Source organism: Ruditapes philippinarum, unplaced genomic scaffold (assembly GCF_026571515.1).
Source record: "Ruditapes philippinarum isolate M1 unplaced genomic scaffold, ASM2657151v2 ctg3393_1_1_1_1, whole genome shotgun sequence".
NCBI lineage: Eukaryota > Metazoa > Mollusca > Bivalvia > Venerida > Veneridae > Ruditapes > Ruditapes philippinarum.
Genome location: NW_026856039.1, coordinates 139,859 through 155,577, shown reverse-complemented (window position 1 = coordinate 155,577; position 15,719 = coordinate 139,859). Strand labels below are relative to the sequence as shown.

Genomic DNA, 15,719 nt, shown 5'->3' with positions numbered 1-15,719 from the left:
AAATACAATACAAGAAAAAAATACATGGTAATTACAATATGTACAATTAACCATGCACATGAGTCAGGGAGCAACACAAAGTTGGATGGGAATTCAGGTCAATTAATGTTCAAGGTCACTTGGGCTTAAAAAAGATTTTACAATATTACATAACCTGGTTTATCATTTACATGGACTTGCACATTTGTTATAGTTGTATGAATATCTTTATGATGTGATTTAATGATGATGATGTAATTGTATGAATATCAATAAGATGTAGTTGTAGGAATATTTTTATGATGTAGTTGTAGGAATATCTTCATGATGTAGTTGTATGAATATTTTTTATGATGCAGTTGAATGATGTTACTTTATGATCTACTTGTATTATGTTACTTCATGATGTAGTTGTATGAATATCTTTATGCTGTAGTTGTATGAATATCATTATGCTGTAATTGTATGAATATATTGATGATGTAGTTGTATACTGTTATTTCATCATGTAGTTAGTTGTATGAATATATTTTTGATGTAGTTGTATGAATATCTTTATGATGACTTGTATGATGTTACTACAGAAAGAAGCATCTGAGGAGGCTATAAGAAAACGTCGAGAACAGTTACGCAATGAATTTCAGCCACCAAAAACGGAGAGCGACGATGATACGGATGATGATATGAACAGTGATGTGGATCTAGCAAAGTAGGTTACCCTCGTCACCTTGTATGCTCGTGTGCATGCTAGGAATATCATTTATAATGGTTTTATGAGGCCGACAACAATTCTAAGAGAATGTTTGTTAGCTATCTCCAGACTGAATAATAAAGAGTCTTATGATGTATTTAGTTCATAATTATAGAGTATGTCAATACTGGTTTACAAGTGGCCATCTATTTTTTTATGAAAAATGTAATTGTATTATCCATTGTAATTGTGTTACATTTGAATTAAGTATGGAGACAGCAAACTTACATTAGATTTTATATGGCCTTAATGGTTTAGGTGGGCATAAGTGTAATAAATCTATATGAACTTATAAGGTTTGGTTTCTACTTTACCGGAAAAAAACCAGGTCCTTTACTTTAACTCCATATCCAAGATGATTATATAATTACATGGTTACCTGTACAAGCATATCATTAACAGAAAATGATTGGTGGTGTTTTTTTTTGCAGTGGCATTAGTGTATGACTATTAGATGAGCTATATTTTCATATGTCAGATGTTTATTGTAACATTTCTCTTCATGCACACTCATTTAAGATAATGTCGTCAAGTTGTAAACATTGCCGGCCCTTCATCAATATAGGTTCAAATATTGTTAGTGTAGTCAGATGCTTCCCTTCGGGGAACTGGTGTCCACCTAGCTAAACTGAACGTCCATGGTTCTACTCTGCTTCCCACTTGAGCCTAGTATTACCCAAAAAGGGATCTAGTGGTTTTCCTCAACTAGTAAATCTTGATAAAATGTCACATGACTTAAATTTGCAGTGTTGCTGTGACTTAATAAAACCCAACGAAATATGAAAACAAGGTTGTTTTCACATTTTCAGCAAAATTTCCTATACCAGTGACATGTTAGGCTTTGCATAATAAGCTATTGTGAAGGTCATATTGTAGATTAAATAAATGTCAAGGTCACTTAGTGTTTAATTTAGGTCATTGTATTAAAATTGCTACAGGTCAAGGTCATTTTTGCAACAGACAGGTCTTCGGTCATTTATCCAAAAGTGAGATGAAAAGTAGAAAGTATTGAATAAAATTAAGTTTCAAGGTCAATCCTTTTTATTTTTATGAATAAATAGGTTTGCCTTAAAATTGTCATATGGTCATTACATATCAATTACTTTTGAAGGAGGTTAATTGTCATTAAAGGTCAAGGTCATTAATCCTTAAGTTAGTGAAATGAGAAAGGATGAATCTCTTGGCCCTTTGAAAATTCACATGGGAAATAGTATGGTATATGAATTAAATAATTTTCATACTGGCACTAATTAAAATAGATTTTTAGACAAAAGTTTTCTTTGGCATGTAAAAGGATTCAAATAACAAAGTAAGGTGCCTTGTCTTGAGTCATTTTATAAATCGTTAGGTTATATATTTTTGTGAACGGAGAGATTTTAAAGCTAATATTGCCAATTCCCAATCTGCATGATCTCATGTAATACTATGAATTGTATAAATAAAATATCAATTACTGGTGCTAAGTTTAACTGTTAGAAAATACCAGTATAAGCTTTTCACCACCATATATGTAACTAAAACACAACAGATATTATTATTTTCCTGGTTTACTAACTCTACTTGTATTATTACTTCCAGTACTCTTTGAGTATTTGGTCCATTTTTCTCATGATGTGGCAAATCTTATTGCATGCATTAATTGTCTCCTGTTAAAAATGATTCACAAATTAAATCTCAACTTTCACGATGATTATTTTTTAATGAGACTGGTGGTTGAATTTTTTTCGAATACTTAAAGGCCCATTATGCCTCAGTTATGCAATCATTTGTATTTCTCAAAAACTTTGGTAATTTGTTACAGTTTCCAAAACATTTATTACTCATTTGCCATTATAACATAACAAACATTTGATTCTGTTGCTATATTAGCAATTGGTATAATTGTAAGTATTTTGTATTAAAGTCACAATACTACTTTATTTACATTTTACTATCTTTATGACACATAACTGCAGGTAAAAAGCTACTTTTTTCAGTTGTTTAACATCTAACATGCTGGGAATTCATAATCAAAGCAATTTAAACCCATTGTTTGACATTTCTTAAGAATAAAGAGAAAAAAAATGGATTTCTGAGGCATAATGTGCCTTTATATTATGAAGTTTTGATAAACTTTCTTTTTCAAATTACCTTATTATATTTCAGTCTAAAATATATCTACACACACACAAAAACTGTATGCCAACTTAAAATATAAGGAATATCATTTGAAAGGGAGACAACCACCTTAAATGAAACTAGAAAGGGAGACAACCCCCTTGTAATAACATTTTAAAGGGAGACAACCACCTTAAAATAAATATCATTATTTTTCTATAACTTATGATATGAGAAATATCATTTGAAAGGGAGACAACCACCTTATGATAATATTTTAAAGGGAGGCAACTACCTTAAGAAAAATATCATTTTTTTAGGGAGACAATTAATCTTCTGTATCATAATCATAATCACACACATGTATATATCCCATGGTGCTTTGCTAGCTATATGGTACCGGTGGCGCCCCCTACATTCTTAACACAGCAGCAGATGGACACAGATGAAGAGCTGGGTATTGTAAATGATAATGGGTCTGAGTCTGACCAAAGTCCAGAACGTGAGCCAGAAATCATTACATTTTCTGGGTTTGTATTATATTTTTTTGATAATTATCTTTTTGTTACATAAAGTCTGCTGAAAAGTTTTTTTTTTAATTTGTGTTATTGTAACATATGAATACACACCGACCTTGCTTACTGTACTATAACCCTTAAGATAATTATGTCAGCAAATCGATTCTTGAGCTTAGTGGTCTAGATTATTGTAATTTATTTTACTTGGAAACCAATGATAACATGTTCAGAACCCACAAATGGATAGGACTATTCTAGATACATTCTGGATAGCATGTTTTTTTTTGTAAACAATTTGAAATGTTTGTTACACGTTATAAATTACTGCCTTTGATAGGAAGGTTTATGTATATTTAAACATCATCCTGACATTATATAAGTGGTCAAAAATCTACATACATCTGTTTGGCTGTATTTCATGATTTCTGTTTGATATATTTTCGTCTCAGTGTATAAATCTCAGGCTGTAAAAATCAAGCCACCTTTTATATATATTGTAACACATGTCTATAAAATCATGCAAATATTGATATTTATGATCAGTTTTCAATAATCATAAGCAACTTATAATTCAACGAGGGTTATATAAAAAAAATATAAGTCTTTTCAACGTGACTTACTAGTAGAAATTGTTACGAAAACAGTCTTATTTCTTGTAAATTGAAGATTAGCTAATTCAGGACACCTGATAATAAAGGGATCGACATTTCTTTTTTTTTTGTGAGAGAGCATATTGCTTCATATATAATCAATCTTGCCCATGCAACCATATCAAGTGCATAAAACAATCCTTTGTACTTAATGACGATTTTCTTTGAAAAGTTCCTGTATTTATGAGATACTGGGGAATTTATTTTGGTTTACTTAACCTTAACCAAATCAGGAACTTTTCAAAATTGAAATGTAAAAGGGGTAAAACCTTGACTTAAAACCTAGACTTAATCTATTTAAAACATTTTTTTCGCTGTCTTAGGAATAAGAAAAAAAAAGATTTTTTTTTTGCTCACTTGCTCATCTAAGTAATGAATTTAATAAAAAAAAAATTCTTTTCACTCACTCACGAGTATAAGGTAGACCAAGAATTAAATTTAGTGTGGCCTAAAGATATTTCTTACAGAACTGCCATTTTCACAAAAGCAAAGACAGAAAATTTGTACTTTTCAACTTTAAAATGACCTAAGAACGGCAAAAAAACATTTTTAAGGGAAAATAATTAAAAAGTAACCATGGTAACCCCACATTTTTTTTATTCGTAATTTTTTTCTTTCAGAAATACATGTACATCTCATCAATCAACCATTTATATTATTCATGAATATTTTTTTATTTTTTCAATAACAATTCTCTTTACTCTACCAATTTTTATATTCATATTTTTTTTCAACTCTGATCAAACTTTAAAAAAAATTCTCTATACTGTGGTTTCGCTGTTTCTTGGTCTTGTAAAAAAGCTACTCAGTATGGAAACACATTGCTAAAAAAAAGTTCATATTGTTTAACTGTTACCATGCTAATTGTGTTAATGGACTTTTCAGTAAGTATTCATCATTTGAGTCGTGTCACAACAAAACCAACATAATGCGTTTGCGACCAGCATGGATCCAGACCAGCCTGCGCATCCGCGCAGTCTGATCAGGAATCATGCTGTTCGCTTACCAACCCTATTACAAATAGAGAAACTGACAGCAAACTTAAGTAATTATTAAGGAATGGCGGCTGGAATCACTTTGAATGGCGGCATGGCCAGGTTCTTAACATGTCAGACTAGTAATCTTAGGATTGCTGACCACGTGGGTTCAAACCCTGTCAGGGGCAAGCTGTTGTTTCCTTGAGCAAGAAACTTTACATTCATTGCTTAGTACTGGTTGGTTCCAGGAACAGATTGGAGAGTGTTTCAATACGCTGCTTTATAATAGCTTCCAACACAATCGAACTAAAATAAATTTGTATAAACTAATCATTTAGGAATATCCTCAAGATTTTTGTAATTCTGTATAATAAAAAAATCCACTGTATGTTGACATACATGCACTATGTAGACTTAATTTTACGTATTTGTGGAATACACCTGCATAAAGATTAAATTCTGAATATAAGTGGTCTGAGGATTTAACTCTGCATACTTGCGGAATGAACCTGTAACTGGATTTCAGTTGCACTTACCTTTAATACCAATCAGTAGCTTTTAGCCAGTATTTATTAATGACTTTTTATATTCTCTTAAATATATTTACATGAAATTAAGATTTTTCGTTGTTTATATTACATCTTGTATTTGATGCTTAATCATGAAAATATGGTTGATTTAAAAATGATAGAAGATGGTGATTTGAGAAATTTAAGCTGTCTATATAATCTTTCATTTAGTCATTCATGCACTAACTGTACATGACCGTACATAACTGTACATGAAATAGATTAGGAATTTGGTGGCTGTTATTTAATAATAATATATTGACAAAAATGTTGTCTCAGGATTCAACAGACAAAGGTGGAATAATGTGATACTGAATCCAGTCATTCTTTTTTTTTCTTTTTTTTTTATTTCACCTTGTAAAAGGTAAAGGAGTGCATAACTGAAACTACAAATGTATAGTACATTGTATGTTTTGAATAAAATTTGTTCCGATGTTGTTGTGTGAACCTCTTATATAAGTTTCTGTAGACATTTTAAATATTTTTGTATAGAATGGCACTTGCTGAACATGAGGAGGAATATCAGCGTGCTCGCTCTGCCATGGTGACATCAGAGATGACATCATACTCCCGCCCTGTCAGCAGACGTAAAAAGAAGCAAGAGACTCCACGCCCTTATACGCCGCAGCATACGAATCTGTCCGCAAATATATCAATGCGTGAATCTGTAGCCGACAGCGAGCCAGATTTGGATATCACTAGGTATGTGTGTTAAATGTAATGGAATTGTAGGGTTTTGCATCTTTTACCGTTAAACTCACTATGCAGGAGTTTTAATTAATGAAGATGATTTCACAAAGCCATAAGTTAAATATTTCTTTTATTTAAGAAAAAGATTCAATTATTAAAATGACATCTTCTTCCACCAGTAAAGCTGGAAAGTCACCAATTATATGACCTGTGTTGGTGCAATATAAAACCCAACCAAAACAAAAATTCCTAGAAATAATAATATAATTATATATTTAATATATTATTTAAATGATGATTTACCATGGAATTTAGAGGATTAGGTTATATTTTCAAACAACAATTTATATAGGGCCATATAATCTGTCGAAATTCTTTAGGCTATAACTAATAATGTATAACATTTATAATAGGACACTTGTACTATACATAATATCATTGTAACATTCAGGGATGCATTGTTTCGACAACTGTGTGTTTTACATTGGATTTTGGAAGCTATGAGCACAGACCCCCCATCACCGATGACACCTATAATGTCCTGCTGGAGTTTAACGTGAGTATACATTCACACTTGTGACATTCACACCATTCACACTTATGACATTCACACTTGTGACATTTACACTTGTGACATTCATACTTGTGACATTCACACTTGTGACATTTATAGCAAGTTCTGCATAATGTTATCTTTATGTAACAAGTTGGTATTTTTGCCTCCTCTTTTTTTGTAAAGAATAAGTTGCTAGAGATCTCTCCATTCTTTTATGTCAATGTATGTTATGTTATGTTATGTTGTTTTGTTTATGTTGTTATGTTATAATATGATATGATTTGTTATTTTATGTTATGTTATGCTGTTATGTAATGATATGTTTTTATGTTATGTTATGTTAATGCTGTTTTGTTATGTTATATATGTTGTGATATTTTATTATATGTTATTATGTGTTATTTTATGTTATGTTCATGTTGTTATGTTATTATATGTTCTATTATGTAATGTTATGATATGTTATTTTATGTTATGTTCATTTGTTAATGTTGTGTTGTGTTATGTTTATATAATATAATGTGATCTTTATGATATTATAAATAATTCATTGTTTTTTCTCCTTATGTAACAGAGGCCTATAAAAGGCCTAGCTCTTCCCGATTGAAAATTTCTTTAAATTCATGTCATCTTCCCAAAGTCTGAATTTACGCCCCCCCCCCCCCCTTTTTGCCAATTTAGCATTAGTGATACTTTTTTCCAAAAATTAGAGACTTTTTCCAAAATCAAGAGACTTTATCTCAAAAACAAGAGGCTAAGGCCTCTCCCTAATTAATTGGAAAAAAAACACCATTGTAAGAAAATCTTTCTCTATTAAGTGAGCATATCTAAATAAAATAACTTCTTTGGTCTATTTATATTTTGTATAAAGTGATCCCTTTTCCCTTTTTTTCAGCATAAGTTCTTTCGTTTTTGGTTCAATGTTAAAGGGCATAAAACTATGATATCTTATGAAATATTTTCATAAAATTCATCAACAGTACAATTATTTTGGTTAAATCATCTTGTGGTCGATTCTTGGAAGAGTTGTTAAAAAAAGAATGTCTCTGTTAATTTACACACATGAATAATGTTAATAAAATGTTACAGAACAAATTATCAGACTTAATCTTCCATTTTAAGTAGTGTTTTATCTGCTAAGCAATGATTTTGTGTATGAGCCATTCACTTATAGGCAATTTTAAACCAAAAAAAAAATCTTTTCCCTTTATAGTTCAAATTGTAAATAACATGTTTTATCTTTTTATTTCTGTTAGAAAATCTCATCTTTTTTTTTAATTTGATGTTAAAATTTCTTCTTCTTGTTTTAAGGTCAATGTACAAACAATTTTTTTGTTTTAGTTAAATGTAAAAATATAATTTTCTCTTTTTCAGTTCAATGTAAGAAAACAAATCTCTTGTAATTGCTAAATGTAAAACTTGTTAGGTGCGATAATCTTGTAGTTTTTTTTCATTTATATGTTTAATTCTGTTTGTTTACTTTAAATTTAAGTATAAGTCTGTTCTGTTGTAAGTAAGTACATCTTTGTTCTATTCTGGTTTAGAAATTTTAAACTTTTTTCTATTTCTTTCCTCAAAGCTATTTTTTGCTCCACAGAGGGAGCATAAAGTCGCTGATCATTATTATTCATCTTGATGGGAAAATAACAGTTTTTTTTTTTACATTTTTGCTATATTTATGAATTATCTCTCTCAAGTTTATAAAGCTTGTCTGGAGTGTAAAAGGGGAGCGGTGGCCTTGTGGTTTAGGTCTCTGCCTCTCAACCCCGGAATCATGGATTCGAGCCCTAATCGGGTCACTATTATGATTCCTCATATGACACCAGTACTGGTTAGTTCCAGGAAGCGGACTCGAAAGTGATTATTATAGGTTGCAAGAACTTGTTTCGCAATCCAGCTAAATAATATAATTAATGATTAAACTAAACTATCAAAGACTTCACACATTTGTAGAGACTAGAAAGGGAAAAAGCAGTGTCAAAGAACCATAACTCTGCATTAATTAGTTATTTAATTTTCTCCATGTATAATACATAATAATGTTTTTTCTGGAGAATAGCTTGAAAACTATTAAAAGAATTTTATTAACAGATTCAAAGTCATAGAGACTAGAGAGAGGAAGTGAGTTTCCATGATTATTAATGCTACCTCACTTGATTTTTTAATTTTTAATTATCTCCCTTTATTATACTTAACATTTGTTATATTTTGGCTTATAATTTATAGCCTTTATTCATTGACTGATGTCTTCCATATTTGGTAGAAACATACCTTTTGAGGTCTTCTTACTTTGGTTAATTGGGTCAAGGTCACTGGTGCTTAAAATAGGATTTTAAACTTTTGCTCATACACCTTTTATTTATTTACTAATTTATATCATATTTGAAGGGAAATGTAGATATTTATTGTTGTCCTCTAACTTTAAGTTTAAATGGGGCAGTCTGACATTAAGGTCATGGTCACAGGTCCCAATAGGTACTTTTCCATTTTTTACTGCCTAAAGTCTTTCATTTTTAGTAGGTAAATATCTTGGTTGGAACTATAACTTTGGGTGGAGAAAAGGGGTCACTTGGGTCAAGGTCAAGGTTACAAGACTGATAGAAATAGATTTTTTACAATTATGCTCATAATAAGTCCTTAATAAATGACTAATGTCTTTCATATTTTGTAGATATCTACCTCGGATTGCCCTCTAGCTTTTGGGTGGAGTTAGGGATCACTGGGGTCAAGTTCACTGGTGTTAAAAATAGATTTTTACATATTTACTCTTACATCCTTTATTGATTTACGTGCATTGAATACAATGATGACAATTGTGCAGGTTCAGGGGTCATCCATTACCTTCAGCCATAATCATGTTATTTAGCATAAGGATATCATCACTTCTTGTTTTGTTAAATGAACATTCTTATCTCTTTCCCTTTTAGTAAGAAATTTCTGTTTGACATGATCATAAACATTATCATTTGTTTAACATTTATTAGTTAAATTCTACAGTTTAAGCTTTTAATCTTCACAATTGGAAATGTATGTATATATATAATTATATTTAGTTTGTAATTCTCTTTGGCACTGGATATTATTTCTTGTATTGCAGAAATATTTCTAGTAAACACAGGTGCATAGTGAGTTGAATTTAGACAACACTTTTAATGTTGTAAAGGTTTTTTATTAGACTTTTGCTTTAAGTACATGTGTTTTTTTTAAACTTATTGTGAAATCGCTGTAGACGGTGATATTTGTATTACATAGTTTTATATATATATTTGCACTTTTTATATAGCTGTTGTGGAGGAAATTGATATTCATAATTTCTTTTTTGAGTTTTATATATGAAATGTATGGTAGTCTTTTGAAAAATGAATCATTGCATAAAAATGGGTCTTAGTAAAAACATTGAAAAAATTAGTGGCGTCCATGGGCGAGTGGTTATGGTTGTTGACTTCAAACCACTTGCCTTTCACCGCTGTAGGTTTGAGTCACACCAGCATTTTCAGATTTTTCATGCTTAAAAGTTATCCAGCTAGCTAACTGAATGTTGGTGGTTCTACTTAAGTGCCCGTTTGTACCTGAAATAATTGTTCAGGAGGTGCGGTTGAAATCTTCCTCTACTTGTGAAGCTGGAAAGACACCATAATGACCTATACTGTGTTGGTGCAACATTAAACCCAACCAAGAAAACGAATAAAAATTTACAAAATGGTGGCAAATAATAATTGGTCCCTGTATAAAAATTAATACCATGATTATTATTTGGTAGGCTTTTGGCGATAAGCAATGGTTGCCATTGTAAGAATATGTCACCATACCTCACAATCTGATTGTGCTGGAATCATTGATTTTCAAATTTATATGCTATTTGCATCTTTGTGAATTTAACAATGAATGGTTAAAAAAAAAGTTTTAAAGTGGTCCAGGTTCAAGGGTTAATATTATTATGATAGGAGAAACTTTGAAATTACAGGAAAGGATTTTCTTTATGGACATGTTTTAAGTTTTCTTTTCTTTTGTTTTGGTGCAGGAGTTAAAGTTGTGGCCCTTTGATTATATTTTATTTTACATAATCTCCTTGGATGATAACTCAGTTTTTATCATATTAAGCTTATTTTTTTCTAAGAATATTTAGCACTATGTCAAGGGTTGGGGTTAGTACTTCTAGAAGACTTGTACTTACATTTTTTAGGGTCATCTGTGGCCCTAGTGGCTAAGGTTGATGACTTCAAATCATTTGCTCCTTACCCCTGTGGGTTCAAATCCTTACAGGTACTTTAGATTCTTTCCTTTCGGAAGCTTATATCCAGCTAGCATACAGAACATTGGTCTTTCTACTCTGGTGCCCTTTCATGCCTGAAATAATGCATGGAGGGGAGCCTAAGGTCTTCCTCCACCAGTATAGCTAGAAAATCGCCACATGACTTATACTGTGTTGGTGCAACATAAAAATTTTTTTAATACAATCAAAAAAATAATTAATAAAAAAAATAATAAGAAGAAATCTTTTTTGTTATTTTAAAGTGTTTGGATTTCTTTTTCTAGAATGTGTTTATGATATAAAGTAATATTTACATGAATATATTTACATGACCTTTAACTTACTGAATTTGCATAAGTTACATAAACCTTCTAAATTGCCCAGCTTTAAGGGATTTCAATATCAAAAATACAAAAAAATATAATAAAGCTTAGCTACCAACAGTATAGAGTCTGATCCACACTGCATGGATGTTGGTGGAAACTGTTTATTACTGTCAGTTCAGGCAGGGTATGGGATAAAAAAGAAATGAGCCATGTCACAACAAAACCAACATAATGGGTTTGCGACCAGCATGAATCCAGACCAGCCTGCACATCCGCGCAGTCTGATCAGGATCCATGCTGTTCGCTTACAGACCCTATAACAAGTAAAGAAACTAATAGCGAACAGCATGGTTTCCAGGCTGGTCTGGATCCATGCTGGTCGCAAACCCATTATGATGGTTTTGTCGTGACACGGCTCATTAATGTGCATTGATCATACGTTTTATTACAATGTATACAAAATTTCAAGATAACGATAAATCTTCAGTAGCTGATATTTCTAAATAACTCGCTTTTCTTGACAGTGATAAAATTGATATCTAAGTTACGGCATGGCCGAGTAGTTGACACGTTGCACTTGTAATTTCAGGTTCTTTGGCTGCATGATTTAAACCCTATAAGAGGCAAGCTTCTGTTTATTTGAGCAAGAAACTTTACACCCATTGCTCATTTCTGGTTGGTTTCAGGAATAGATTTGAGAATGTGTCTATAAGCTTATATCTTTCTTCACAAACTAAAATAAATTCTGTATATTAACTAAGTTCAAAATTTTGCATCTTTAATGTTAACCTAATTCTTTAATTCTTAATTTTGCAGAGATATAGGAGGCTCCCGGGCTCAACCCAAAAAACTGATGCGTGACAAAGCAACTGAAAGTGGCTGGGTAAACTTTCTCAGTAAGGACAATACTAAGGTAAGAATGTTTTAACGTCTTTACATTGTATGCATGAAAATAAAGAAAATGTCTTGAAATTTAACAAAATAATGTAATCATCTACATATACCGTAAAATTCCTAATAAACGCCCCTCCCCTAATAAAGGCCCCCAGGCCTTTTGATAAGGAAAAAATCTACTCATCAGTGCTGAACTCAGAATTAAAGCCATAATTTTATTCAAATCATTCAGAATCCATTTTATTTTATTGTAAACACAAATATGTATTATATGAACTTTAACATCTTAACACTTTTTAAAGTTATTTCCAACACTTGCTAACACTTAATGTATTTACAGGGATTTTTGGATTTAGGAAAAACTGTGTTGTAATAATAGCCCTCTTTTGGAAAAAATTTTGCCCCGGGGGCAATTAATAGGAATTTTACGGTATTTAACATTTATATTATATCATTTTCTTTCTTACTTTTGTTATTTAATATTCAAGCAGATATTAAGTTTATGTAATGAGTACGTAACTGCAAATTCATAAATATATGTGAGTCACTAGTTTTCGTGGTTTTCATGGATAAGTCAATCCATGAATGTAAGAGCCAACACAATTTCATTTCACCGGTTGTCAGATTATTTTGCATTGCATAATTGCATTTAATTATTTTGCAAAACTAGAAAATCAACAAATTAAAATACCTTCAAAAATGTCCATTGTGAAAAAAAACACGCAATTTCGTAACCACAAAATTTAGACCACAAAAAATTAGTTCAGTAGCACAAGGTTATAAGTGTGATTCCTGAAATACAGCACGTGCAATTTTCCAGAATGTTTTAAAGTAAAACAGTGTGTCAAGGTCAAATAATTTTCATCAAAGTTATTGGTTAAACTTTTTCTCTGGCACTGAAACAGAATAGGAGGGATCTTGCCTTTTAGTGTAGAAAATACCTCTTCATTTTTATATAGAATGAAAATCAAGGTAAAAATTCTAAAAAAAGGGTCAAAGTCAAACATCCTTAAAATACACAAAAGAAGAAACCTTGAAGGTCATCAAGGTCAGCCAAATTATAACTTAGTCATGGGTGAATTTCAGTTACTTTTATTGTAGGATGAATTGATTTTACACATCCTACATATCCAAATTACAGAAGAATTCCAATGATTTGCATTGTTAGATCCATTGATTGTACAATATCAGACTTGGTGTGTCATTTTGGTACACAAAGTTGACCAAGAAAGTAGGTCAAGGTCACATAGGGAGCTAGAATTGCTGTTTTATCACAATAGTAAAAAGTGAAATGGGTCATTACATCCCTAAAATTATAATAATGATAACAGAAACACTTTGGGTTGCAATTATTTTGTCTGTGCAGCTGTAATATATATATACATTGTATTATTCTGAAAATGTGAGATGCTTGTGTAGAGATGAGTATAGGTATAAACTCTTGGTATTTAAGTTACATGTGATTTTATTATAAATAAAATGATAATTTCAGAAAGTTAATATATCTCCAAAAGTGACTGTAGCAAATGCAAATAGTAGTTCGAAAAAGGTAAATTATTGTTCAAGGTGAAAGTAGGGAATTTTTTCGTCATGTTAAATTCGGTGATCATTGGATATGGTGAATGTTTAGGGTTTGAAAATGTTTGTAATATTTGAAATGGTGAACAGTTTTTTTATCCATGTTTATGGTGTATGTTTAAGAATTTGTACCACTTTTATTTATATAGTAGTAAAAAGTTTTGCACCTATTTTATTGCTGGTATTTGGGGAGAGTGTTTTTTCCACAAAAAATTATAGGTAGTTAGTGTTTTGAACATTATTTAAAATATCTCAAAAGATAATGATGTTGCTTGACATAAACAAGGACTTTTTTTCTGTTAGTTAAATGCTAAAGGTCATTTTGTTAAGCAACCCTTTTTTTGCATTAATTACTAAATAGATCTATCTTAATCTTCCTAAGTATCATTACTAAGCACTACCCTTCGCTAGGTTACAGTGAAGAGTATCGGAGCAAAAACGATGATCTGATTTTAATGATTTATTCAGCTGAGATATAAAATACGTAAATCAAGGGTTTGGTGCAAAACAGCTGTAACTCATATTACATAATGAAGGAGTTACATCTGTTTCGCACCAATCCATCAATTAATCTAGTTAACAAAAAAAATACACTATACCACATTGATGTTATTATTGATTTTATTTATAATCGGTTAATTGAAAACTAATCCTAGAAAAAAACAAAAAACTATTTTTATCATTTGCTATTAAATTCTTTTTTTAAATGTTAAATAATTATGTATGTTGCTTTCTGTTGTTTAAAGGTCAAATTATTTTTAGTAACAAGTGGCTGTTGAAAATTAATGTCAAATGATATTGAGCATTAACAATTGATTAAATATTCAATAAAAGTATTATTGTTTCAATGTCAAAATAAAATGTATAATGTCAAATGGTATTGAGAATTAGCAATTGCTTAAATGTTAAATAATAGTCTTAATGTTTAAATGTCAAAAATTTGTTCAAATGTCAAAAATTTGTTTAAATGTCAAATGGTATTGAGTACTACCAATTGTGTAAATGTTAAATGATATGAAATACATACATGTATAAAAAAAACAATAAGTAATGACATGAGCTGAAATGAAAGCAGTTTAAAATGGTGAAGGCTGTGTCAAGTATTTATTTTTTTCACCTGTTTGATATATTATGACTTATTGTATACTATATGGATGCAGCCCTCCTTCAATTTGATGGCCAAGGTAACAAAATGGTGTTGTACTGTACTGGTCAGTTAGTGGGGATGGACAATCTATTAGTTTGGACTTTTCAAGTTTCTGATGATATTCACAAAGAATGGCCAAAATCCATTAAGACAGTTAAATTAATTTTGTACCTAGCATTTTTATTATTAATATTGGCAGAAAAAAACAAAATTAATCCATTACTTCATGAGCATTTGGTGAAAAATTGCTGTTTTCATTGAAAAGCCTCCTGTTACATGTTCAAATTCATATGAAACTACAAAGAAAAGCTTCAATACTGTTCAAACTTGGCACAAATGTTGACTGGACCATAGCCTTTGTAACCGCATACACAGTCTTAAATTTCCTGTTACCATGGCAACAAGGAGGACATCTCAAAATTGCCAAAAATCTCTATTTTGCATTGATTTTTCCATCAAAACTGATTTCAAAGTGCTGCAACTACTCAATGGATTGAGATAGAGTCAATGGCTTTTCAGAGTTGGTTACACGTTACCTTAAGATCAACCTGAGGCAATTTTTAGCCTATTACAAGTCCAAAAATTTCTTGGAGATGAGGGGGACTTGTAACTGGAGGCTTTTCAATGAAAACAGCCATTTTTTGCAATATGCTCATGTGGTAAAAGATTGAAGTGCCGCAGTTGATCTACTGTATGTTAGAAATTTGAATTTTATGTTTTAAGGCTTTTGGACCT

The 15,719-nt window shown here is 30.9% G+C and overlaps 1 protein-coding gene across 9 annotated transcripts in view; it reads left to right on the top strand.

Annotated features, from left to right (window-relative positions):
- Positions 1-15,719, top strand: part of LOC132745206 (coiled-coil domain-containing protein 60-like) — a 59,017-nt gene that overhangs the window by 12,938 nt on the left and 30,360 nt on the right. For 5 of the 9 annotated variants that reach the window (XM_060734046.1, XM_060734044.1, XM_060734047.1 and 2 more), the window contains exons 6-11: positions 564-688; positions 3,217-3,357; positions 6,034-6,243; positions 6,683-6,787; positions 12,182-12,278; positions 13,752-13,808. In XM_060734046.1, the coding sequence (XP_060590029.1) occupies positions 564-688; positions 3,217-3,357; positions 6,034-6,243; positions 6,683-6,787; positions 12,182-12,278; positions 13,752-13,808 (735 nt within the window). Of the gene's footprint in view, positions 1-563; positions 689-3,216; positions 3,358-6,033; positions 6,244-6,682; positions 6,788-12,181; positions 12,279-13,751; positions 13,809-14,997; positions 15,022-15,719 lie in introns of all 9 variants that reach the window. The other 4 variants (XM_060734049.1, XM_060734051.1, XM_060734053.1 and 1 more) reach the window with 2 other exon arrangements.